Raw genomic sequence first — 27,174 nt, forward strand, 5'->3', positions numbered from 1 at the left:
ACGTATGTGGTCTTCTTGTTTTAATCAAAGCATGAGCCAACAACAAGCTGTTTGGAGATGATAAGTCCGAGAAGAGGAAATCAAAATAAGAGCTGGTAGTGGTCATTTAAAATGCTAACATTTGAAAGCAACTGCCCGGTTACATTTATTTCAATGCTAACGTGAGCAGTGTAGAGATTTTCGATTTCATCAGTGAGTTCCAAAGCAATTCAAAAGGGAAAACAACAAACTAAAGAACACTGCCCGATATTCTGTTTGGGAGGGATTCTTTTACTTTGTTCTCTAACAATACTAAGAATAATAAACAAAGCGTTAACACTAGTCATCTAATATTCAGTAGTTCAATTATTAAACACAAGCCAACCACTTTCACATGAGACCCACGAATCGGGACGCTTCAGAAGAAGTCGGCGATAACGGAGGCAATGTTCAAGCTTGGTGGTGTTCAACATAGGGCCCGTGGGCTGGGTAAGGCCAGTTATGGGGTCCCATTTGTGGGGTTGTTCTGACACTTTGTAGCTCATTCGTACTATCCACACAACATCTAATGCAAGGGTGTCAAACTCGGGTTGGTTCGCGGGCCGCATTAATGTCAACTCCATTTCATGTGGACCGGACCATTTTGGATCTAATATCTAGATTTTTTTTTTTAATTGGATTAAAAGAACTGGATCAAAAGCCATAGATAGTCTGTTTTTATAGATTTAAAGCAATGTTTATTTGAGCTTTTTTTCTTAGTATTGGAAAATGTCTTTTAATCATGTATTTTATTTCAAATGGAAACTAAATATTTTTTAAAGTGGAAAACGGATAATATTTGTATATCTATTTTTAGATTTTACAAAATGCTTTTTGAACTAAAAACACAAAAGAAAAAAAAATTGATGAAAAAATTGCAGTGATTGTTTTTAAAAAGGGGAAAATCAGGAAATGTAATGTACATCATCTATAATCATTTGAATTTGATCCTAAAACAGAAAGTCGGCAATCATGATTTACTTTCTCGGGCCACACAAAATGATGCAGCGGGCCAGATTTGGCCCCCGGGCCGGCACTTTGACACCTGTGATCTAATGCTTTTATTTTTTCGACACGGGTGCCGTAAAGAGAGAATTTTTCGAGTTGTGTCAGCCAATGAGTTAACAAGGAACCTTAAAAACTCCCAAAACTAACATCAAGTAACCCAGAAATGCCCCAAAATCAACAAAGAGTGAGCAATTTATGGAAAAAGTATGGACATTGCTAACATAAATCAAGAAAGGAAAATAGCGATTCAGTAGCCACTCTGACAGTCGGTGTTGCTTTCTAATATTTAAGCTGTTTCAAATTGGGTTCATTCTGTTTTTGTTTTTGTTTCAATAGAGGAAATAGGGTTAAATGTTGCAAATTTCTATTCTTGAATTTTGAACATTTTTTCATCCAATCTGATTGATTACCGCACCCTGGTGACCTGAGACCCACCTGACACTCAAACGGCAAACTCGGAGAAACTAGCTAATGCCGTATTCTGCTTTGTCGTGCACGTTCATGACAAAAACTGATTTTTCATTTGTTGTTTTTAATCTCCCGCAGTGCCAATTTTTGGCATACCTACCGTGAACTGTGATGAATCGTTACTTATTCAATGCACACTCCTGTTGGCTACATTGTGAAGAGCTGGAAAAAGTCATTAATTCACAATCAACGGTTTATTTATTTTTAAAGGGTTACATTTCCCCTTCATTGAATTCTGCTCATTTTCTGCCTCAGGCTCTTTCAGAAGTATCGTATTTTCTCACATATATGCCGTATTTGTCGCTCAAAAAGATGATGACCTAATCAAGGGTACGGTTTATATGCGCAAAAATTAGACTTGATATGCACAAAACTGCAAGGTGACAAAGACAAAACGCCATAACGCAAGACAATGTGGCCGATACGGTCATTTATTTCAAAATAGAGAAAAGATAAACAGATGAAACACTAAATAAAATGTATTTTAACATCTATGAATGAAATTACCCCCCAAAAAATAAACCATATCTTGCATAAAGCGTGAAAAAAACTCACTTGTGCCTGCCATTGCTAGCTCAGGGCACCGCCATCTTACCTAGCGCTACAGACACATTTCCTAGTTGTACTGTAATAGATTTTCCTTTCAAAGTAACAAATTTGTACTCCCTATTAAAACCATGAATATGGAGGTGAAACTTCTGAATCAGGAGCCATGTTGTACGAGAGAAATTGTCAAATTCAACGATATTATGGCAATTTTAAGGGCACGGCTTATACACGGAGGCGGCTAATATGCGAGAAAATACGGTAGTCATCCAACGAAGATAATCGCATGAAGTTTGCCGCTATCATTTGTCGGTCAGGCGTGTGTGCGCTGACTATTCTGTACAAGGTGTTTGTGCATAATAACCCGTAATAGTGTGACCACATCTTTATTAAAATCATTGTCTTTCAAATTTCTTTCCAAAGTTCCTCCAATTGTGGCTTAATTTAAGGTTGAAACAGTTTACTCAGTCCGCCACATAAATTAAGTCCGCAAAAAAACACAATGTTTTGAAAAGATAGGCTAAACAAGGCATGAGAAAATGGACTTTTGACAGTTTGAGGTCCCTTGTGACGCAAATGGCTCACCTCTACATTTTACTTTGCCATCCTACTTCCCCACCTAAAATGACCCTGAAGCATAAGCTGGCTGTGAACACGTAAAAGATCTGAGGCGTGGCTGGGCTATGGCGCATATCCTTGTCGATGTCACAGCAGGCGGTTCAGCGGGGGTTTGACAGCGCAAGTTGACCCAAAGCAGGAGCTGTTTTCAAAGATTGCCTTAGAAATGAAACAAAGACAAGCCTGCATTTTAAAGACAGATCAGATAGAAGTCACTTTCACCGTTAACTTAACGTCTCACTATCACCAGTTTTTACACACGAATCAAATGATTGAATCTGGTCAAAGAGTATTTACAAAACAATTCGCAAGACTTGCCTAACTGGTGAAAAAGTACTATAAAAAAATAATTGATGTCATCTTTGCCTATGCATCGTAGTTGAAACCGACGGCCTCAATGGAAAAGGGTAGTCGAGATTTGTTGTCTTTATATTGTGACGAGTCGGAATAAGAAATTGAAAGTGGGGAAGTGAAGGAAATGAGTCCTAGAGCACATATTTCTGTCGAGATTTTGCCATACAAGTTCAGACCGGATGAAAAACCATTTTACGTGCCATTAAAAATCTGATTTTCTGCCAGCTACTGCACCGGTGTCAAAGTGGTGGCCCGGGGGCCAAATCTGGCCCGCCATATCATTTTGTGCGGCCTGAGAAAGTAAATTATGAGTGCCGACTTTCTGTTTTAGGATCATGAAGATTATAGATGTATATTAAATTTCCTGATTTTCCACTTTTTAAAATCAATAATTGCAATTTTAATCCATTTTTTTCTTTCTTTTTAGTTCAAAAAGCATTTTGTAAAATCTAAAAATAAATCTATAAAAATATTTTCTGTTTTCCACTTTAATATTGAATATAATTTAAAAATTATTTTGGTTCCTTTTGGAATTAAGTTTTCCCTTACTAAGAAAAAAAAAGCTCAAATAAACATTTGGATCTAAAAATATATATACATTTAGGGCTTTTTATCAATTTCTATTCATCGATTTAAATATTATATCTAAAATGGTCCGGCCCACATGAAATGGAGTTGACGTTAACCAACTTGAGTTTGACACCCTTGACCTACTGCTACTACTACAGTGATCCCTCGCTATAACACGGTTTACTTTTCACGGTTTCGCTACTACATGGATTTGCATCGTGCATTGTGTTCTGCATTCTGATTGGTTAAAAAGTCACTCCTCGAACAAGGGTATACTGTACTTACTACTTGAATAAAACTCGGAAAAAAACTGTAGCCACAACTACTGTATTTTATGATTATCAGAACATCAACAGAAAATGAACTAGTTTTAACTGCAGTTTATGTTCATTCCAAAAATAAACAAATCAAGAAATCATGCGTAAATCTGTGGCCCATTTATTCATTCATTTTTATGCCAAGGTCACCCAGTATGATGTACTGTATTTATGTCACTGTAAATCCTTTCCATTTGCAATAAACGTATTTATCTGCATTTAATCGATTCCCTAGTAAACAATACATTTACAGCATGATTTTCGAGCAAATGTCTTCATTTAATTGCTAATGAGTCAACGCAAGATGTTAGCTGGGGGCTGATGTTGCGCTCCTCTCCACTACAAACATTTAGTAATTGGCTCGTCAAAGCCAACCAGTCGGGAACAAGATTGCTTATCACGAAACAATTCGCACTTGTGTGACTTGAAGGGAAATCTTTGGAAAGCATCAAACAACAAACTATCGCTCTTTGATGTCATTCGGAAATCTGGTTGTTCTGAAAATTATTAACTTCATGATCATGTGTTTGTGTGGACATTGAAAAGCATAGAAAAGTAGATTGCTTATTCTGAAAAAGCCGTGTTTTCAGAAAAATATCAAGGGCTTTTTGTAGAGTATTTTACTGTGTAAGATGTGTGTTTTGTGATTTTTTTTTGGTCATCAATGTCTTGAAATAATTGGTGTCAGCAAAACAGCAGCAACCCTTCCTGAAATGATGAGTCAGACACGCCTTCTTGTCAAGCAGAATAAAAGCACTGCTTTATCTGTCTGTCCTTTTTTGTTTCCTGTTTTTTTAAGATGTGAATGTGTTAACAAGACAGCACCTTATTGCAGTTCTAATCTTATCCTTTTTGTCATTTCATTTCCGTCTGGCACTTTTTGCCGCACGTCATTGCCAAGCTTCACCGGAGTGGCGTCTTAACATGTCTCATCCTATGAGTCGGCCCCCCTCTTTCTACCGTTGTTTCATTTTTCTTCTATAACACTTTGATGCACATCTTGTAGTGCTACCTCTACTTACAAAATTAATTGGTTCCAGAACTTGTTTCAAAACTTAAATTTTTCGTAGAAATGCACAGCATTTTACACAAGCCCCCCCCCCCCCCCCCCCCCCAAAAAAAGCGTGACCGGACGTTTCGTCGAAAGACGTTTGGTCCCCGGACGTTTGGTCCCCGGACGTTTGGTCCCTGGACGTTTGGTCGACCGGACGTTTGGTAGAACAGACGGGCCGTCGACCGGTCGTTTGGTCACCGGGTTCGCTCGCTGTTAAATTATGAGAGAGAGAGAGAGAGTTTACTGTTGAAAGCAAGCAACCAGGTAATCTCTTGCTCTCAAAATTATAATCATGAGAGAGACAGAGAGAGAGAGAGAGTCCGTTCTACCAAACATCCGGTCGACCAAAAATGCGTTCCGGGACCAAGATCATGTTTTTTTTTATTATTTTGTTTTTAATATCGATTGTCATCATACAGCTTTTCTTCACACTACTCTTCATTGCACTGGCTTGCTTTGGACCCATTGTGTTTCCCGGTACTCGGACGTTTCGTCGAAAGACGTTTGGTCCCCGGACGTTTGGTCCCCGGACGTTTGGTCGACCGGACGTTTGGTCGCCGGGTTGTTACTGTTGAAACCAGCTCTCAAAATTATAATCATGAGAGAAAGAGTGAGTTTAATATCTAAATATCTAATATCAAAATATCAACAGTAAAGTCTCTGTCATAATTTGACAGCAAGCGAACCCGGCGACCAAATGTCCGTTCCACCAAACGTCCGTTCTACCAAACATCCGGTCGATCAAATGTCCGGTCGACCAAACGTCCGTTCGACCAAACGTCCGGTCGACCAAACGTCCGTTCGACCAAACGTCCGGTCGACCAAACGTCCGGTCGACCAAACGTCCGGTCGACCAAACGTCCGGTCGACCAAACGTCCGGTCGACCAAACGTCTTTCGACGAAATGTCCGGTCACAGTGTTTCCCTTAATTCTGAACTGACTAACGTAAAAAAAAAAAAAACGGAAAAAATGCAACACTCCGCCCAGTGCTCGTACACATCTTTGCACAAGGGAGATGCGGCGAGAAAGACATTGCGCTGAAATCATAAGCTGCCTCTCACGTCTCGGCCACCTGGCTATCTCGCATGCTCATATCTCAAAATTTGTCTTGTATCTCAAGGCAAATATTGGCTCGGAATTTTACTCATATCTCAAATCCCTCGTATGTTGGGGCACTCATCTCAAGGTATTACTGTATGATATATTACTTTCTCCTCTGACCCAACCCGACTTGTCACACGATAACGTCAACGAGTCTCCTTGACTGTTTTTCATTGAGTCATGCGCCCTCTGCTGGAATCTATACCTGTGAACACGTCATCGGTTTCAACTGTACAGTCATACCATTATAAAAATGATTTTTATTGCACAATTTGAATAGTTTTAAATCTGTGTGATCCCTGATCAATTTAAAATACTTGTTAGTTCTTGGTGAAGCTTTAAATTGAGGTTATAAGATTTAACAAGACATCTGCGCAACAAATATCAGTCATCTCATGCTGTTCTTCCACCATACTTCGAGTCCAATCTTCTTCTAACTTGCCACAGATGGACTGATAATGGTGTGATGGTCCAGGTAGAAGGTGAAATGCTGGGGTCAGCGAGACAGGGTGGAATAAATTGCATGATTTGATAATAAGTAGAGCTATTTTTTCTAAAGTAGGGGGTTATTTACCTGCCACGGTCTCAATGTGAGGGGGGAAAAAGCACCAATTTGGATCTAACTTTCCATGTTCCAAGTAGCATCAAAGGTTTTAATGTGTCCTTATTCACCTGATGAATCACTTTTTCCTTGAGATCTATTAGCGCTTTCAGGTATGCTTCTTTTGTTAAGATAGACCCATCCCGTACGCTACAATGATCATAAAGCGTCATCATCCTTTAGCGATGTTCTGGTCCTAAATGACTTTTTAATGCCTTTCTTGTTCTCAATTTTTATTTTTTTATTTTTTCTACCTTGCTCCAAGTTGGATGCCAATGCTCGTTTTGTGTTTTTGCTGCTTTTCTGTCTTAATGATTTGATTTGGTGATTCTCAATGATCACATTTACTTTGATTTGCTTCGTACTTTGTGCTTTTGCTTTGTTGTTCTGTCTAATCACCCTCTTGCTACTGCCACAATGAAATTTCCCGAATACGGGATGAATAAAGTTATCCAATCCAATCCAATTGGAGCCATTTCAGTAAGGGAATAATCTGTCAAACGACATCAAATTAATTGATTCATCCATATATCTGCAGAGGTTAACATACATACTAGTGTAAAGATGATAATTCATTTAAATTTAACTTCAAATCAGGTGTATAGTACATGACTATGCATATGTGGGTGTTTATGTTTCCATTGATATTATCAGTATTGCTTTCAGAATGCAGGATTAATCCCCAAGTCAGTTGGAAATAGCCCTCCTCAAGGCAATATTTCTTCTGCCCAGTTCAGGTAGGCAATATTTCCATTACTAGTTTGAACCTTGAATGTGTGTGTGGTTGGTGTTTGGGTGGGTGGGGGTTTGCAGAGTTGCCTCACAAGGATTCCTGCAAATAAATGTGCATTCCATCCGCATTAACTTTGTCGCCTAGCCCACCTTGTTATATCTCCACATTTCAATGCTACACCACATAAATGTTAAGGGTAATTGATTCATTCACTATGTGTGACTAAAAAGGGCACCAATGTATAAGCCACACCCACTGCCTGAGTGTCTAGCGCCGTCAAGGACAATCAATGGCTTGAATGAGTACTTTATTAAGGGCTAAATGATTAGTATTGAGATCTTTCAAAATGGAAAAAAATATATTTTGCTAAAATAGATCAAATAAGTAAAAGTGGTGCCCCTACTTGCGAAATTAATTTGTTTCAGAAGTTGGATTGGATTGGATTGGATAACTTTATTCATCCCGTTTTCATATATATAAGCACATATATACATACACATAGATGTACATGCATGCATACGGTAGATATTAACACTCAGCCATTTGTTTTGTTAAAGAGCTGATGGGAGGAAGGAGCTTTGTAACTTGGATTTTTCGTAAGTAGAAGCATATTTTACATTAAATTAAGATCATTTTTGGATGAAATATGTGTGCAAATGCATTTGTACATGCAAAAAAAATGTTAACTGATTAAAATGAATAAGAAATGCAAAGTGCGAGGTGTTGGGAGACAGCCAATAGGAAAGCAACTAAATACAATTTTAAAAAATACTGAATACAGGAAGTGTATTTATATTTTGTTCTTATAGAAGTCAACTTTGTCTTTATGTTTATAGACTGCAAAACGGGAGCCTGTAAAGTCCGAGCCAAACCCTTAAATGCATCACTCATAACATTTTGTCAACACATATTTCCTTCACAGATGTAACAAATAAGCTCAAAATACTTAGTTTGATTGTCAAATGCACCACAATTTGTCAAATTGGAAGTGAAATAATTTCTTCCCTAAATGCCTTAAATCTGGCATGGCAATATTTTTATTGAGTTTATTGCAAATATTGTTGTATATACATATATATATATAGTAATCAAAGGTGTCAGGAATGTTGCTAGTAAAGGTGTGTTTGAGTATATGCCGATGACATAGCTAAGAAAAATAGACAGTCGCTTCAAGCAGCGCATTATTTGTGGAAACGTGTTTTATGGCTGGAAACTGCAATTTCAATATGAAAAATCTGGTTTATTCTGATCTGGGTGAAAAGAGCGCTTGGAATAGAATCAGTTTGATGGCAAAAATCCCTTCCTTGGGCGACCTCATCATGTTGGAGCAAGAAGGAAGTGGGTGGGGGACGCTCGCAGACGAAGAAAAGGTCCCAAGCATCTTGTTTTGCATTGTTTTTTACTTGCCATTGTGGATTGAATGTCATGTCGCAGCTTCCAGCTCTCAGTGGGCAGAGAAGGGGGAAATGTCTGGCGGCTGGATCTGGTTATACCGACATGACGGAGACGAGCGGACACCTCAGCTTCATCAAATGCTGATAAGTGCTGGCTCATTTGTGGCTATTGTTTGCAAAGGTTCAACTAAAATGTGAATATTGCTCTCTGCTGGTCAAACTAAGTAAACTGCATCATCCCCTAAATCCCATTGGCACTTGTTTTTACGCACTCCTTATAAGTGATTACATATAGCAACTATAAGGCACAATTAAAACACACAAAAGCCGCCACTGCACCTTATATATGGATTAATATTGCTTAATCATTGTATGAAATTCCTTTTAGCACAGCTCCATCTAGATCACATGTGTCAAAGTGGCGGCCCGGGGACCAAATCTGGCCCGCCCCATCATTTTGTGTGGCCCGGGAAAGTAAATCATGAGTGCTGACTTTCTGTTTTAGGATCAAATTAAAATGAAGAGTATAGATATATGTAAAATGTCCTGATTTTCCCCCTTTTAAATAAATAATTGTAATTTTTTAATCTTTTTTTTCAGTTTTTTTAGTTCAAAAATCATTTTGTAAAATCTAAATAAAAATAAACATTGTTTTAGATCTATAAAAAACTGAATATTCAGGGCTTTAAATCCAGTTCTTTTAATCCATTTATTAAAAAAAATCTAAATATTATATCTAAAATGGTCCGGCCCACATCAAATCGAGTTGACGTTAACGCGGCCTGCGAACCAACCCGAGTCTGACACCCTTGCTCTATATCCCAGGTGTCAAAGTGGCGGCCCGGGGGACAAATCTGGCCCGCCGCATCATTTTGTGTGGCCCGGGAAAGTAAATCATGAGTGCTGACTTTCTGTTTTAGGATCAAATTAAAATGAAGAATATAGATGTATATTAAATTTCCTGATTTTCCCCCTTTTAAATCAATAATTGTAATTTTTAATCATTTTTTTCTGTGTTTTTAGTTCAAAAATCATTTTGTAAAAAAATACCTTTTCTAAAAATATATTTAAAAAAAACCTAAAATAAACATTGTTTTAGATCTATAGAAAACTGAATATTCAGGGCTTTTAATCCAGTTCTTTTAATCCATTTATAATAATAAAAAATCTAAATATTATATCTAAAATTGTCCGGCCCGCGAACCAACCCGAGTCTGGCACCCTTGTTCTAGATGATGTATAACACAAAACCCAACCACTACTTTTACAACTCCCTCTAGTGGACCACCACAAATTCTACTGTACTGTGTTTTATAATCTGGTGTGCCTTATATCTGAAACAAATATTAATATAGGTCGATGTTTCGATCCCGGATCGGTCCTCACTGTGTAGAGTTTGCATGTTCTCTCGAGCTTGTGTGGGTTTTCTCCAGGTTGAACACTCTAAATTGCCCCTAGGTATGAGTATGGTTGGTTGTTTGTCTCATTCTGACTTTTGATTAGCTGGCCATCAATTTAGGGTGTCTCCTGCCTGGTGCCTGTAGTTAGCTAGGATAGTCTCCAGCACCCCCACTTGTGATGAGCGATGTGATAAGAGATGCAGAAAATGAATAATGAATGTTTTTGGCCCAATTATTAGGGTCAAAATGGAAAAACCCTGCGTCATGTGAATTTTTGAAACATTTGGAAGTTGGAACGCTGAATCGTCCAAAGTGGGTGGTGCCTGAAAAATTAGATAAAAAAAATAAAATATGATCCCACAATAACAGCTGTAATGATCTATTAACCGCCCATTGTGGTGCAACATTTTAACTGGGAGACAGCCATCACTGGAAGTGGACATTTTTCATTTGCTCCCCATACCTCGCCTTGCGATTCAGGGACATATATTTTAGGCCAATCATTTATTGGCAAAGTACTTGTAAGGAAACATATTTTACCGCAAGGTCAATACTGTCCAAGGAGAAAGAGCTATAACTTGCATTTTCCGGCAACTGCCGTGCTATTATAGAAACCCCAAATATTTAAATCTACATTGTGACCTCTACAGTGTACTCTTAAACTGGTGTGACTGAAAATAGCTGTTGGCAGTCACATAGTCTGACACCTGCTATGTATCAAAATGAAAGCCTATCATCGGTGAGTGCTTTGGCAACGTTTTTCATCGTACAATACCTCGACTTACAATGCCCTGAGAGCGCACGGCCTTTTGACCACACTTGCCCGATCAAACGCTCGATCCCAGAACTTTGGGCTGACGCGCTAACCACTCGACCAACGCACTGCCACAATGCTATCCATTTTCAGAGCCACTTATCCCCACATAGGACGCACGCGTGGGGGGTACTCGGACGATTCACCGAAAGACCTTTGCCCGACGGACGTTTGGCCGACGGACAGTTCGCCGAACGGACGTTTCGCCGAAACGGGATTCGCGCGCTCGCCCCGCCCCCGGATCGTGTGTGTACATGTTTTTCAACCTCGGCCCGCGGGCCATACACGGCCCGTTACAGATAACATTCATTTAGGAATAACAAGGGCATGTACTGCCCCCCGCTGGACATATTTCTAAATACAAGTACGTACTACACTACAATGTGCTACCATTTTTTTATTTTTTTTATTTTATCCTTGCGTTTAAAGTAGTAGCCATTTGGACATGCAATGTAATTTATCAAAGCTGGGGATTGATGTCTCACACTGAGAAAAAACAACACTAGAAGACTTATGTGAAATCTGAATCTGAATCGCTGGCCAGCCAATCGCGGGGCACGACAAGGCAAATAACTAATCACTCGTAGCCAGGAACAGTTTAGCAAACAATTCACCTAGCATGCATGTTTTTGGAATGTGGGAGGAAACCGGAGTACCCAGAAAAAACCCACGCGAGCCCGGGAGCGGGAAAACACACAAACTCCATACATGCAGGACCCACCTTGTATCGAACCCTCAACTCCAGAACCGTGAGGCCGACACGCTAACACTCGACCAACGGACTGCCACAATACTATCCATTTACTGAGCCGCTTATCCTCACACGCGGGGTGCTTGAGCTCATCTCAGCTCACTATGGCCACCAGGTGGGGGGGACACCCTGGATGGCTGACCAACCAATCGCGGAGCACAACAAGATAAAGAACCAATCACTCGTAGCCAGGGACAGTTTAGCGTACAATTAGCATTCATGTTTTTGGAATGTGGGAGGAAACCGGAGTACCCGGAGAAAACCCACACAATCCCGAGGCCAACTCCGTACAGGGAGACCCACCTGGAAGCGAACCCTCTACTCCAGAATTGTGAGGCCGACATGCTAACCACTCCCTCGCCGGACCGCCAAAATGCTAATCATCATTTAAAACAAATTTACAGATGCAGTATACTAAACTCCACTGACAAGATAAAAATGGCTTACTTAAAGACACGGCTACAGTATGTAAAATGTGGCAAACCTACTAACAAGTTGCCACCCCCTGCCGTGTTAAAAACAAAGCCTGGAAATGGTGACGCCGTTGAGGGAATAATCAAGCGACAACAAAGAAATACCTGCATCTAACCTTCAATTAACACAACTACAAGAAGTCTAATTGCGGGTTAACAAAGCCGCCAACCCCGCTGTTGCTTTTAGTAGCCTACCGGCGGGATCCATTTAGTTGTCACCGCATTGCTGTTGTGGGCAGAATTGCAAACTTATTTTTTTCCTCATTCGATTCAGTCCCCAAGACAAACACTAAAACGCTTTAACGACATAAATTTCGAGATTGAATTCCTTGTCAAAAGCCAAGTAATGAAATTACAAGCTTCGGAAAAGTATTCTGAATGGACTCCAGGGGCGGATATTAGGGGGGGTCTGGGGGTGATGCCACATCCAGGCCCCGGCCTATAAGGGGGCTCGGTTTTAGGGTGTAAAAGGGACGTGATATGGTGAGATGAGCAATAACGGTCCTACAAAATTTGGGAAAATATTGGTTTCTCATCTCATTTTCTGAACCACTTTATCCCGATTAGGGTCGCGGGGGGTGCTGGAGCCTATCCCAGCAGACTTTTATATGGGACTTGAAGCGCGTGCAAATTTGGCTCCTTGAAAAGTAGATCTTTGAGAAAAAAAAGTTAGAGCACCCCTACTCCATCTCTAAGGGTTTGGAAGAGGGATGCAGCATATTTGGCCTGAATTTCCAGTGCCATCTGCTGGGCGTTTTTATGTCCATAAACTGTGGGTCAATGTTTGCCTTGAGGACAACCAAGTGGTCTTGTAGATAAAGGTCAATGGTTCAACATTCAATATCCACAGGAATAGGGGGAATCAAGCTGGTGACAGCATCATGGCCCTCAACTCCCACTCAAGGTCCCCTTAAAGTCAAACACGCAAGCTGTAGAATGCTGTGAGCTCCATCGGGCCCGTTTTTTAAAAAATGCTAATAAAAACTTGTGCAGCTGCGTGTCATTGCGTGCACCGCGTGAGAACAAAGTCAAACACAAAGTCGGCCCATGACTTTTTGGAAAATTGGTTCATTTTCGTCCGTTTTTAGTAATTTAAAGTTGGTCAGAATTACCAACAATCATTTTAAATTACTAAGTTATATTCACTCAAGGTAGTCTTTTTTTCTTTTTTTCTACATTTTAAATTCTGTTTAGTGAGAAAAAAAACTGAACTTTTCTTTACTGGAGAAAAATAAGGCATGATTTCATATTTTACATCACACGTGTCAAAGTGGCGGCCCGGGGGCCAAATCTGGCCCGCCGCATCATTTTGTGTGGCCCGGGAATCATGAGTGCCGACTTTCTGTTTTAGGATCAAATTTAAAGTACTAAGTTATATTCACTGAAGGTAGTCTTTTTTTCTTTTTTTTCTATATTTTAAATTCTCTTTAGTGAGAAACATGTGTCAAAGTGGTGGCCCGGGGGCCAAATCTGGCCCGCCGCATTTTCGTGTGGCCCGGTAAATCATGAATGCCGACTTTCTGTTTTAGGATCAAATTAAAATGAAGAGTATAGATTTATATAAAATTTCCTGATTTTCCCCCTTTTAAATCAATAATTGTATTTTTTTAATCAATTTTTTTGTGTTTTTAGTTCAAAAATCATTTTGTAAAATCTTAAAATATATTTTAAAAAAGCTAAAATAAACATTGTTTTACATCTATAAAAAACTGAATATTCAGGGCTTTTAATCCAGTTATTTTAATCCATTTATTAAAAAAAAAATCTAAATATTATATCTAAAATGGTCCGGCCCACATGAAATCGAGTTGACGTTAAAGCGGCCCGCGAACCAACCCGAGTCTGGCACCCCTGTTGTACATATTAAAATTTATTTTTGAAAAAAGTGAGATGACACCCTTTAATTTCCCTACGATTTGTTCATGCAGGAAGAACACATCGGGGTACGAGCAGAGCGTTCATTTCATTAGCTGCCATTGACGTGGATAGACGTCCAATCTGTTTTGACTAGAAAATATACACACAACCAAATGGTGCTATTTACACTGGAAATTAAGGAATTTTTAATAGTCATAAAAATAATAGTGGTCATGTTAAAAACAAATTTGTAAGAGGAAGTAAACTTTATTTTTCAACTATCAACACAATTGTAAACCATGACGGAAAATACAGGTTATGTATAGAAATGTATTTAATGGTCATGTGTGTGTGCAATATATTTAAAAAAAAGTCCTCAATAAAAGATAGGTTAGCAAAAGAAAAAAAGAAAATAATGAGCATTTCATTATACCAACATGGGAGCTTATTATGATAAATAAAACTAGTGAATCGCATATTTAGTGTGTTTTTCCTTGTTGCTGATTTAAGAAATTCAAAAGTAATCTGGACAGATGAAACACCTAATTTGGTCCTTTCAACGTGATTAACACGTTGTCAAATTAAAATATATATATATATATATATATATATATATATATATATATATATATATATATATATATATATATATATATATATATATATATATATATATGTTAGTATGAAATGAATTGCAATTTCCCTTTTCACATGTGCAAACTGCTATAACTTTATGTGGTAATGTTTAATACTTGTCATTTATTGTGAATGTTTGTAGTTGATCCAGGTTAGGATTATTATTGAGTCAAAAAAACAACTTAAAACACGAGTACAGTACTTCAACGTTGACTTTTGTGGAGATGTTTATGGAAGTAAATCTGTGCCATCGGAATTAGAATTGGACTTTATAAACAGTGAATTTTTTTTTAGCTCTGGAATTCTAACTTTGTTTATTCTTTTTGGTGTCAAAATGGAGTGAGGAAAATTAAGAGGAAAAAAACCCTTATATAAAAAAAAAATCAATCGTGAGAGCTCAGTCCAAAAAAAATTGTTATTTATAGGACAATTTAGCATACAATTAGCCTAGCATGCATGTTTCTGGGATGTGAGAGGAATTTTTTTAGCTCTGGAATTCTAACTTTGTTTATTCTTTTTGGTGTCAAAATGGAGTGATAAAAATTAAGAGGAAAAAAACCCTTATATTAAAAAAAATCAATCGTGAGAGTTCAGTCAAAAAAAGTCGTTATTTATAGGACAATTTAGCATACAATTAGCCTAGCATGCATGTTTCTGGGATGTGAGAGGAAACCAGAGTACCAAGAGAAAACCCAGGTAGAACAATAAACAAACTTGATTAGATCTGAATCTGGGATTGAACCCTCAATCCCAGAACTGTGAGGCTAACATGCTAACCACTCATCCACCATCAGTTACTACAAAAATGCAGTAACAAAAATGCAGTAGCAAAAATTCAGGTATCACCAAGGAGAAGTGATTCATGGCACAGACTAACTTCCATAGATATGCTACGAAAACCCAGACAGGGACGGGAAGTTTCAAATACGGGACAAGTGTTGGGTGGTCCTGCTTAATCTTGAGACTCGTGTCCCTCCAGGTGGTCTGGAATCGGGAGGCCGGAGAGGATGGTCAGACATTTGTTCCACACGTTGAACACGGGGCACACGGGTTGTGCGAAGGAGACGTGGAAGGTGTGCAAGTGTTGCGAGCCCACCGCGTCGTAGAAGGTCAGGCAGCCGGCGTCGTAGTCCAGAAGGATGCCCACCCTGCGCAGATGTGGCGAAGGCTCGATGGCCAGCTCCTTGCTATTGTGGCGGACCACCCAGGAGTTGTTGCAGCGACAGAGCACCCACGAGGCCGAGTTCTTGCCAATCCACTCGTGTTTCGGCGCAGACTTGTACGCGATACCCACGGCGTACCTGCGAGAAAAAGATTTTGGGGGGGTGATTGAAACAGTTTCAAACAAACTGGGAAGTTTCCTGCATAATAGAATGCGTTTTATGGTAATTGAGAGTTTGCGGCCTGTATTTGGAGCCCGGTTACATCATAACACTGCGCCAAAGTGTGTCCCAATTCATGTAAATTTCAAGTGTGATCCAAATCTGAACTGTAAATGAGTCCTCCTTTCCAGGCATTTTGAGGCAATTTGGAGGACACCACCAAAGGTATCGTAACGTAAGATAAATGTTCTAATCTTGTTTAATTTTTAGGCATTCACAAATGTTTTGTTTCCCAAAAAAATGGCTTAGCATGTCTATAAACCAGGATATTGAGTTATTTATTTTTTTGCTGTTTGAAAATACATGGAAAAGTTAGCAATGCATGGTTATTTTTGGGCACATAGGATATCTAGCCATATTGTTTAATCACTATTTACTGATTATTTATTTGTCTGTTCGTTGTTGTTATTTGTGCTCTGCGTGGTGAAAGCTTTGCATCTCATTATACTTGTATAATGACAATAAAAGCATTCAATTCAATGTTCTGCTTTTAACTTTGTCTCCTCTAACGTCGGCGGTCCGCTAGAGGGCGCACGAGTACATTGCCTCAACAGAATTCCCCATTTGCACATTTGTACACCTGTGGATCAATCGTTGGCACTGGTGATTGAATCTAAATTGTTTGTGCTCGCCTGTGCATATTAACCCGTTTATGGTAGCCAAGAGTAAGAGGAAAAATTGCTCAAAATGGATACAAAGCAAGAAATAAGCAAAGATAAGAATATTTCTGATGAGTTGATCATTTGATTCAGGTGTGGTTGAGGGGGGAGATATGGAAAACAGACTGGATATTGCCCCCCTAGGACCGGCGTTGGACACCCCTCTAAAATGACCGTGAGTATTGAATTGAATTGAATTTAATTGATTTGAATTGAATGCTTTTATTGTTATTATAGCAGCATCATGAGATTTAAAGCCTCACCACGATGTGCACAATAACAACAACAAACAAACCCACAAATAAATAGTCAATAAATTACATCAGTAACTCAAAAATGAAAAAATAATAAATTCTAACAATAACTCCTAATTTAAAAAATCCATTAATTATAACAATAACTCGTAAATAAAAAATATCAATAAATAATAACAACTCATAAATCAATCGTCAATAAATAAGTAGTCAGTGAATGGTCATTAAAACAATAACTCAAAAATAAAAAAATCTATAAATTCTAACAATAACTCATAAAAAATCAATAAATTATAACAATAACTCATAAATAAAATCAATAAATTATAACAATAAGTAGTAAATAAAATTTCAATAAATAATCACAACTCATAAATCAATCGTCAATAAATAAGTAGTCAGTGAATGGTCATTACAACAATAACTCATTAAAAAAAAAATTCTAACAATAACTCATAAAAAAATCAATAAATTATAACAATAACTCATAAATTAAAAAAATCAATAAATAATAACTCATAAATCAATCTGTGTTTCCTGCAATTTGCTGACAAACGATGCAGGGTGTTCCCTGCCTGCTGCCCATACAATACTGGGATTGGCTCCAGCACCCCCTTGTGAGGCATAAGCGGTTCGGAAAATGAATGAATGAATTAAAAGTAGTAGAACGCCTGTGACAGAACCAGTTAGTAAGTCGCATTTGTTGGGTACAGATTGTCATGGCAAATGGTCTGATTATGCCAGTGTAAAAAAGAAACAAAACTCACCATGTACTCCCTCCTATCATGGCCTCCCAATAGTGGCGCCCACTGTCGATGTAAACGTTGCCCACCACACCGTAGCTGCTCTGACTGGAGAAGCGGTCCTGGCTGTGGCCTTTTTTCGAAGTGCTCTCGTCACGCTCCACCGTCAGGTTGTCGTGGGAAATTTTCAGCTTTTTGTGTGCAGATTTGGGGTCCAGCTTGAAAGGCTGGCCTGGCAGGAAATGGATGAAAATGGAAGGTATAACTACATATACTGAAGCGTGACCACTTTGAGAGCAAACCTTTTTTTTATTTAGGTCGGAGTATCGATTGACTTGCGAGTTTTTCTTAGTCGGCAACTTACTGTTGGTCTTGAGAGTCCCCGGTTCGCTGCTTCGACTCCCCGCTTGGTTAATCGCCTTGACAACAAAGATATACTTTGTGCCACTCTGCAGGCCGTGCACAGTGTAGTGGTTCTGTTTGATGTTGGGCACAATCATCCAACTGTCCAGTGAATTGCACAGACCTGAGAGGGAGGATTTTGATGACTAAATTAGTCGATTTTTTTCACTTTGCTGCGCAGGAGGAGGTTTTTTGGCAGTGGCTCCGTAGCTGGTAACCGGTCAAATAGCCTATATGGCCCCTATTTAGCCGGTAAGAATTCTGTTTTACAGTGTGAGTAGAAATGGTTACACGGTCGATTGGTCGCCGGTCTTTTGGTTGCCGATCTTTTGGTCGCCCGAAAGGTAAGTGATAATTACCATTTAAATCGTTGCTCAAATTCCCTAAATACAAACTGCGAATGACTATTTAGTCATACTTAATGCTCTAGTAATTATTAGGCTAAAGAAAAGCTCCAAATTTCCCAGACTTTTATTGTTTTTTGTTGGAGAACTTGTTAAGACCCTGGCTGACGTAAATTCTTAAAGGGACAACGCATGTACATACAAACTCTTATACACTCACACTTCGGCTCAGTGAAACTGCTCATGGCCATTGTTGGCTTTTATTGATGCGTAGACCGTGTTGTTTTACCTTGTTTTGTCGCCGGTCTTTTGGTCGCCGGTCTTTGGGTCGCCCGTTGTCGCGGTCGGGGTGACCAAAAGACCGCGACCAAAAGACCAGCGACCAAAAGACCGCGACCAAAAGACCGCGACCAAAAGACCGCGACCAAAAGACCGCGACCAAAAGACCGCGACCAAAAGACCGGCGACCAAAAGACCGCGACCAAAAGACCGCGACCAAAAGACCGCGACCAAAAGACCGCGACCAAAGGACCGCGACCATAAGACCGCGACTAAAAGACCGCGACCAAAAGACCGCACACGAGTAGAAACAGCTATAGGCAAAGTCAACCCATTTTGGGAATTGAAATTTAGCAATAATTTCAATAATTCTTAACAAATACTCACAATATTTGGCAGTTATTATTTATTTTATAAGTGGTAAACTTCCCACCAAATTTGATTAAGATCAGCTGGACAGTTAAAAAAATTCCTGTTCACCCAATTAGCATGCAATTGATAGAACTTAACATTAGTTGAATAGGGATTTAATGACTATTATTTAACATTGAGTGAATAGGGGATTTTCTAAACCATTCAACCAATCTTATTGAAATTTGATGTGTTATTGCCACTTATAAAATAAACAATAACTGCCAATTAGTGTGAGTATTGCTTTAGAAATGGGAGAAATGTAGCCAAATTTCAATTCTCATAATGGATTGACTTTGCCTATAGTCTACATTAAAGTAGTATCCCTGTGTTTTGATGACTCAAAGACAAATCAGAGCAATATTAATATAATGCTGAGATAGTGTACTGTTATTTGATAAAAGTTGTGAAAATATGAAAGGAGGGTAAGGGTTTACTATATAAATAAATAAGCAATACTGTCACACCAGCTAAATAGCCATATGGGGCCATATAGGCTATTTGGCCGGTTACCGGCTAAATAGCCCCTGGGACTATTTGACCGGTTACCGGCTACGAAGCCACTGCCTTTTTTTTTCTTCTCACAGGCACTTACTGGCAATGTTAGACTGTCCCGTGAAGATGGCGTACTGCAACTCGTACGACACGATGGTGAATTCGTCGTCAGACGTCCAATGTACCGATATGGTGTCGTACGACGCTGTGCACAGTTCTTCTCTGATGCACGGAGCAGATGGCGCTATAAAAGAGATGGTGGAAATTAGTTTTTGTTGGATTTGGGACCATTTGAAAGGCCTGAATTGAATAACTTTACAGTCGTACTACCCAGTGGCTGACAATGGAGTGGCTAATATTACATGAGTAAGCATTCATTGACCAGTCTTTTTTTTAAACAAAAAACATAACAGTACAATATCGGCATTAGGTCGGTATAACAAAATTAGTATTGGGAGCTAAATAATGGTATTGGTGCAACACTAAGACATTTTCTTGTAGTCAACTGGAATAGTGGAATTTTTTTAAACTGTAGCTCAGAATTATGATAATTTAAGGCAAGGGTGTTCGCGGGCCGCTTTAACGTCAACTTGATTTCACGTGAGCCGGATCATTTTAGATATAATATTTAGATTTTTTTTTTATAAATGGATTAAAAGGACTGGATTAAAAGCCCTGAATTTTCAGTTTTTTTATAGATCTAAAAAAATGTTTATTTTAGCTTTTTTATATATATTTTTAGATGTAAAAAGTGATTTTTGAACTAAAAACACAGAAAAAAATGATTAAAAAATTACAATTATTGATTTAAAAGGGGGAAAATCAGGAAATTTAATACACATCTATACTCTTCATTTTAATTTGATCCTAAAACAGAAAACGGCACTTATGATTTACTTTCCCGGGCCACACAAAATGATGCGGCGGGCTAGATTTGGCCCCCGGGCCACCACTTTGACACATATGATTTAAGGTATAAACTGCTTGTCTAAGGCTGCAATTGAAATTGTGACACAGATATGAATGTTAAGAACTAATTAGCAAATGCTACCTTCAATTTTCTGAGCTAAATGAATTTCAATCTATGAGCGAATCAACGTTCAATGTGTACAGAAAATACATTTCTCTACTTTTTTATTACTATTATTATTTTCTGGTTACATTTGCGTTTCTAATTTGAACCAATAAGATTTGCAGTTTACCAGTGAGGTAATCCAGATTTTCCAGCAGTTTCTTCTCTCGAGTAAAATCCAGAGCAAAGTTGTCGAACGTGTCAGTCAGGTGAATCTCAGGAAGAAGAACTTGGGTTGAGGCGGTTGCCATGGAAACCCTTGGACAGAAACAAACATTTTTCAAATATATTCCATTTTTTTTTTCTCCTCGCCGTGCGTTCACGCTTGGCGAAATCGATTGAACGGCTTTCGTGAAGGTTAAGCGTACGAGTGGGATAAAAGTAGGTTTAATGGTAGATCATGTCGACACCCAGTTTTCACGGCGACTCTTCTTGTCTCGCGTTGTAACCATCTCAGTTCTTAGAATTAACCCTGTTTACTGGTACTTTTCGCTCATGCGTGGGCTGCCTGACCTCTCGTTGATGCCTTTGGCTGTCTGCAGAAAGCGGGCATGGTCGCTCTCTTTTAGCGTCTGGTCAGCTTGTGTGATTACCACAGAGGACCTCTCGATGCACTGCTGGCAGTTGGAGATCTGCTGGGCCAGCTTTCGTAGCCTTTGCGCCTGAAGAGTGGAAATACAGAGGACACGTGCTAAATATACTTACATCAACCCTAGCAAGCGCCAGGAGTTATGTTGACATGCGGTTGGGAAACGCCTACTGAATCCTAGCACTGGCGGATAAAGTCGATTAAATAAAAACGTTAAGATAGTGTAACATATTTTTGTCACTAAAAGGCACATCCTCAATGAATGGTCGATCTGAAAATGTGTATCATATAGAAAATTATACGACGTGGTAGTGGTAGTGGTGGTAATAGTAGTAGTAGTTTGTTGTTTTATCCGTCCACTAGGTGGAGTTGTAGTAGTAATAATAGTATTGGTTAGGAGTTGTGTTATACATCCACTAGATGGAGCCTTAGTAGTAGTATTAGAAGTAATCATCGTAGTTGTGGTCATCATAGTACTAGTAGTTGTAGTCGTGGTAGTCGTAGTCGTCGTAGTAGTAGTAGTTGTAGTCGTCATAGTCGTCGTAGTAGTTGTAGTCGTCATAGTTTTCATAGTAATAGTTGTAGTCGTCATAGTTTTCATAGTAGTAGTAGTTGTTGTCGTCGTAGTAGTCGTAGTCGTCATAGTAGTAGTAGTAATTGTAGTCGTTGTAGTCATAGTCGTCGTAATAGTCGTAGTCGTAATAGTAGTAGTACTTGTAGTCGTTGTAGTCGTCGTAGTAGTAGTAGTCGTAGTCGTCATAGTCGTCGTAGTAGTAGTGGTAGTAGTAGTAGTAGTTGTAGTCGTCGTAGTAGTAGTAGTAGTAGTAGTTGTAGTCGTCATAGTCGTCGTCGTAGTATTAGTTGTAGTCGTTATAGTCGTTGTAGTAGTAGTCGTCATAGTTTTCATAGCACTAGTAGTTGTCGTCGTCGTAGTAGTCTTTATAGTCGTAGTAGTAGTAGTTGTCGTAGTCGTAGTAGTAGTTGTAGTCTTTATAGTCGTTGTAGTAGTTGTATAGTTTTCGTAGTACTAGTAGTTGTCATCGTCGTCGTAGTTGTCATCGTCGTCGTAGTAGTTGTCGTCGTTGTAGTAGTAGTTGTCGTCGTCGTAGTCGTCGTAGTCGTCGTAGTCGTCGTAGTCGTCGTAGTCGTCGTAGTCGTCGTAGTCGTCGTAGTCGTCGTAGTCGTCATAGTAGTAGTAGTAGTTGTAGTCGTCATAGTTTTCATTGTTGTCGTCGTCATAGTACTAACAGTAGTTGTAATCGTCGTAGTCATAGTCGTCGTAGTAGTTATAGTTGTAGTCGTTGTCGTCGTCATGGTAGTGGTTGGAAATTGTGTCATACATCCAATAGATGGAGCTGTAGTAGTAGAAATAATATTATTGACTAGGGCTGTGTTATACATCAACTAGCTTTGCTAAAGAAAATTTCATACCATGATTAACCAAAAACCAAATTAATTTTGAAGTTTTCTATCTTCGTACAGTCTACATTATAAGCAAGTTTTTTCTCCACCATTAATTTTGGGTATAAATGAATAGCCTATAAATAAACACAATTTCCATCCTCTGCTTCTACAGAAAGAGATTTAAAGAGACAGATTGAGGTCGGGCTGAATTTAGGTCAAAGGACATTTTGTCAACAATTTGGCGTCTACGTCGTAATCTCCGTTAAAATCTGGTACTTTAACCGCTCTAGTTTAGATTATTTAAAGAATAAGAATGGTCCAAAATATGTTACTTTACCTGTTAAAATAATGCTATAAGTTATATAAGTACCATTGTATGCTTCATAAAAAGTTTACAGTAGTACACGCATAATCACTCTACTCTGCAGAACCTACTTTGGAGTACTCGCTGCCATCCCATAAATAAATGCTGTCGGTAAAAGAATGAGGTGAGAAGAGTACGGAATTTGAGCCAAAAAAGGTCTTTTTGTGATCAATACGTATTTCCACCGCCAAATTTCCTCACCTTCCCTTCCTTTATTTTGTTGCCAATGATCTGTCTCCTCTGCTGGATGATGTCGATGAGAGTGTCACACTCATCCAAGAGTTTGCCCTCCTGCCGGGATGCATTCACCTGCGAGGGAATCCAAAGTGTCAGATACTTGCAAGTGTTTCTTTGACCTCTAGGGGAGAGGGGGAGCTATCCCACGGAGTAAACCTTTCAAATCACGTTCGTTCATTCGCCCCTTCAAAACCTTTGACAATGCTATTTTTGAGATACGTACTTTACTAGCACTTATTGTCCATTCAACTGCTAGATGCCATGTCTTTCTTGTTGTCATTTGGCGTAGATTTATCATTAAAAGGGTGATCAATACATTTTTTAAAAATTAAGCATTTTAAGATGGTAAACTGCCTGTCTAAATCTGCAATAAAAATTGTAACACAGAAACAAATGTGTATAACATATTGAATTTAATTGAATTGAATGTAGTTTGCGCGTCAGCCTCACAGAGGGGGACCTGGGTTCAAATCCAGGTCGGTCCATCTGTGTGGTGTTTGCATATAATCCCCGGGCCTGTGTGGGTTTTCCCCGGGTACTCCGGTTTCCTCCCACATTCCAAACACATGCATTGTAGGCTGATTGGCCACACTAAATTGCCCCTAGGTTGTTTGTCTCCTTGTGCCCTGCGATTGGCGGGCCACCAATTCAGGGTGTCCCCAACCTCTGGCCGGAAATCAGCTGGGATAGGCTCCAGCGCCCCACGCAACCCTAGTAAGGATAAAGCGGTTCCGAAAATGAGATGAGCCTTTTATTTTTTCCATTATAATTATTATTATTTGCTGATTAGATTTGAGTTTCGCGTTCGAACAACTCAGATTTCTAGTTTACCAGTGAGATAACGTTCGTTCATTGGCCCCTCCCACTCCAAACGGATTGGACGTCTCACGCCATCGATGGCGGCATTTAAGTTATCTTGTTATGAGCACACACCAGTATCACACCTGCCATTAGCAGGTACATGTCTACTACACATAAATGATTTAGTAATAATAAAATGTAATGATTAATATCTATGAATGGGCGGCCCGGCGGATGAGTGGTTCGCGCGTCGGCTTCACAGCTCTGGGGTCCTGGGTTCAAATCCAGGTCGGTCCACCTGTGTTGAATTTGCATTTTCTCCCTGGGCCTGCGTGGGTTTTCTCTGAGTACTCCGTTTTCCTCCCACATCCCAAAAAGATGCATTGTAGGCTGATTGGACACTCTAAGATTGCCCCTAGGTATGGGTCTGAGTGTGCATCGATTAGGGTTAGAATATGCACAAATCCGACTTAAATTTTACCTTATTTTACACATCTGTCCTTCTCACTTCTCATTCGCGTTCAAATGACTTTTCTGCTGAACGTGTCACTTTAGATAGTCAAGTTTCCATTTATATGCAATATTTTTCCATGATTTTGCTTTGATTTATTTAATAAGGGATAGCACATATTAACGAACATATTCATGTTAAAGGATGTATATATGTAAGATTGTAGCCAAGGGCCAATTTCCATTTATAGTCCATTGTGTAGGTTGAAGACAAACGATTACACATACTAGACACGCACGCACGCACACAACCACACACACAGCAGATTTAGACAGTTCTCACCCGATTTTACCGCGTGTTCTTCTATTTGCACAGTAAAGTAAAAAGGAATGTATTAAGAAATATTAAAATGTAATTAAAAGAAGATAGAAGGGCTGTAAAACACGAAAAACATAAGAGTGGACAGAGCTGCTGCCGCGTGAACGGCGCCATCATGGGAAAAAAATGGTTAGATTTTATTTTGTGCGCTCCATATGATTGCTGTACGCAGAGAAAACGAAAGTAGTGCGCAATCGCGCACGCGTGCATCTTAGAGGGAACATTGCCTGCGACCCAAACTAAGTTCAACACCCCTGTTTTAAACACTGGAAAAAACATGGCGCCGGTTCCACCCATTTGCACTGTAGACGAATCGAGCTTTGCAATAAAGCCAATAAGAAATCCGAACGACGCTGGAGGGACTGTCTGTGCACTGAATTTTCTGTATGACCCGGCATGTCATTTCCAACCCACATCAAAGCCGAAGACAACATTATTCAGATGGACTCTCTTTAAGCTATTTTCAGACTATAGAGTTTGTGAACAGGGGCAGTTGAAGGGGACAGCCAAGTAGGACAAGTGTCTTCCACCACTTGTTTGGCGCATCATTTATTCATAACTGTTTTTTTTTTCTTTTGCTTATTTTTCATGCTTCATCACATCTAGCAAAACACACACACACGCATTGGTAATCTTGATGAAACACAGTAAGTCGATAAGTCTTGCAGTTTTAAAGAGCACGCCAGGCAAAGATGCCGTTCTCCATTAGCCCCAAAAAGACGCAGCTGCAGTTTGAACCCGGAGGCGTTGCTTTTTTTATTATTATTTTTTTTATGAGTGTCAGTGAACAGTCAAAGTAGAGCAGCCATACTTGTATAAGTGTTGTGTGCGTGTATTTTGTAATGCATGAATGAGTCACCATATTATGTTATATAGACATTAAGTGTTGTGTGTGTTTATTGTAATGCATGAATGAGTCACTATATTATGTTATGTAGACATTTTCATATCAGATACACAAATATAATACTACTAATCCAGAGGCGTTAAAGGGACATTAAAACTGTCACAACGGAATACAGATTGTTGACCGCTTTATCCAGTTTGAGACTTTTAATTGGTAATATATTAAAGTTACAATCTGGTTAAGGTAAAAACATTTGTTAGGGTGACGTCACCCTAACTAGTACCTATGGACTAGTACCTTTGGTTCTCAGCTAACCTTAATTTAGCTAAAATGTACCCATAGCACCGCTATAATCCTATTTTTTGCATGCATATCTCATTGATTAGCAACAGCGTAACATTGTTGTTAGAATAATTCTGAGACTTTTTGTTGAAATGACCAAAAAAAAGTAATTTTTCAGTTATTTTTACTTTTAAATTTGGAGGGGGGGCTCTGTCTGTCAAACAGGTTCCTGACCCCTGGACTAGTATGTAAATTGAAGTGATGTAATAAGCCTTAGGCGACCACTCACCTCCACATGTTGACAAGTCTGAATCAGTTTCCCCATTAGCGACTCCAGCTCGCTATTCCTCCTGATCAGATTGCTCAAGTTGGAATCCAAGGCTTGCTGAAGAAAACAGAATGGAGTCGGGATAAATTACAAACAATCCGGGCAACGGTTTCCCCCGCTAAGTAAGTTTCGAGCGCTTTCTCCCAAAACAAAAGCAAAATCTTGGAAATACATTTTTAAAGCCCTTCGTCCCATGTAAAAAAGGCCTCATTTTGTGCATTTTCATACCTCTGCGCGAGCAGAATAACCCTCGTCCCTGCACTGCCTTCTCATCCCGTCCCGTCCAAGCCTCAGACGCAATAACGCTGGAATGGGACAGTCGCTCCACTGAGCAGCGAGCCACGCGCAAACCCGGCCAAGCGGTAAATTAGGCATCAAAAGCTTTTTTGCCCTCCTACGAGAGCACGCAGCGCTCGCGGCTAACGAAGCGGCAAACAGGTGACGGCACGTCAGCGCCGGCCTCCTCCACTTTACCCACCCGATTCTTTTCTCAGATTATCGCCATACTAGTGGTCATCATAAATTGTGTCCTTTCGCTAAATTGGTCACGTTTAAGCTGATTTGACGTCACGTCTGTACATTTTTCTTTCAAATAGCTACAACTGTGCGCATGGCATTTTAGTGACCCGAAGACATTTATTCCTTTTTTTGAACAGCCAATCGCAGGGTACCGTGACCGGACGTTTGGTCGCCGGACGTTTGGTCGCCGGACTTTTGGTCGCCGGACGTTTGGTTGCC

General features: G+C 39.5%; 1 protein-coding gene across 2 annotated transcripts in view; it reads right to left on the reverse strand.

The window, feature by feature from the left end:
- Nucleotides 1-14,750: 14,750 nt before the first annotated feature.
- LOC144084547 (E3 ubiquitin-protein ligase Midline-1-like) overlaps nucleotides 14,751-27,174 on the reverse strand; it is a 34,793-nt gene continuing 22,369 nt past the window's right edge. For both annotated transcript variants that reach the window (XM_077613097.1, XM_077613090.1), the window contains exons 3-10: nucleotides 26,398-26,493; nucleotides 23,314-23,421; nucleotides 21,269-21,417; nucleotides 20,886-21,013; nucleotides 19,784-19,927; nucleotides 18,117-18,278; nucleotides 17,777-17,984; nucleotides 14,751-16,015 (exon numbers count right to left, since the gene is read on the reverse strand). In XM_077613097.1, coding sequence (XP_077469223.1) covers nucleotides 15,667-16,015; nucleotides 17,777-17,984; nucleotides 18,117-18,278; nucleotides 19,784-19,927; nucleotides 20,886-21,013; nucleotides 21,269-21,417; nucleotides 23,314-23,421; nucleotides 26,398-26,493 — 1,344 coding nt within the window. In that variant the 3' untranslated portion in view covers nucleotides 14,751-15,666. The remainder of the gene's footprint in view (nucleotides 16,016-17,776; nucleotides 17,985-18,116; nucleotides 18,279-19,783; nucleotides 19,928-20,885; nucleotides 21,014-21,268; nucleotides 21,418-23,313; nucleotides 23,422-26,397; nucleotides 26,494-27,174) is intronic.

Source organism: Stigmatopora argus, chromosome 1, assembly GCF_051989625.1.
Source record: "Stigmatopora argus isolate UIUO_Sarg chromosome 1, RoL_Sarg_1.0, whole genome shotgun sequence".
Classification (NCBI taxonomy): Eukaryota; Metazoa; Chordata; class Actinopteri; order Syngnathiformes; family Syngnathidae; genus Stigmatopora; species Stigmatopora argus.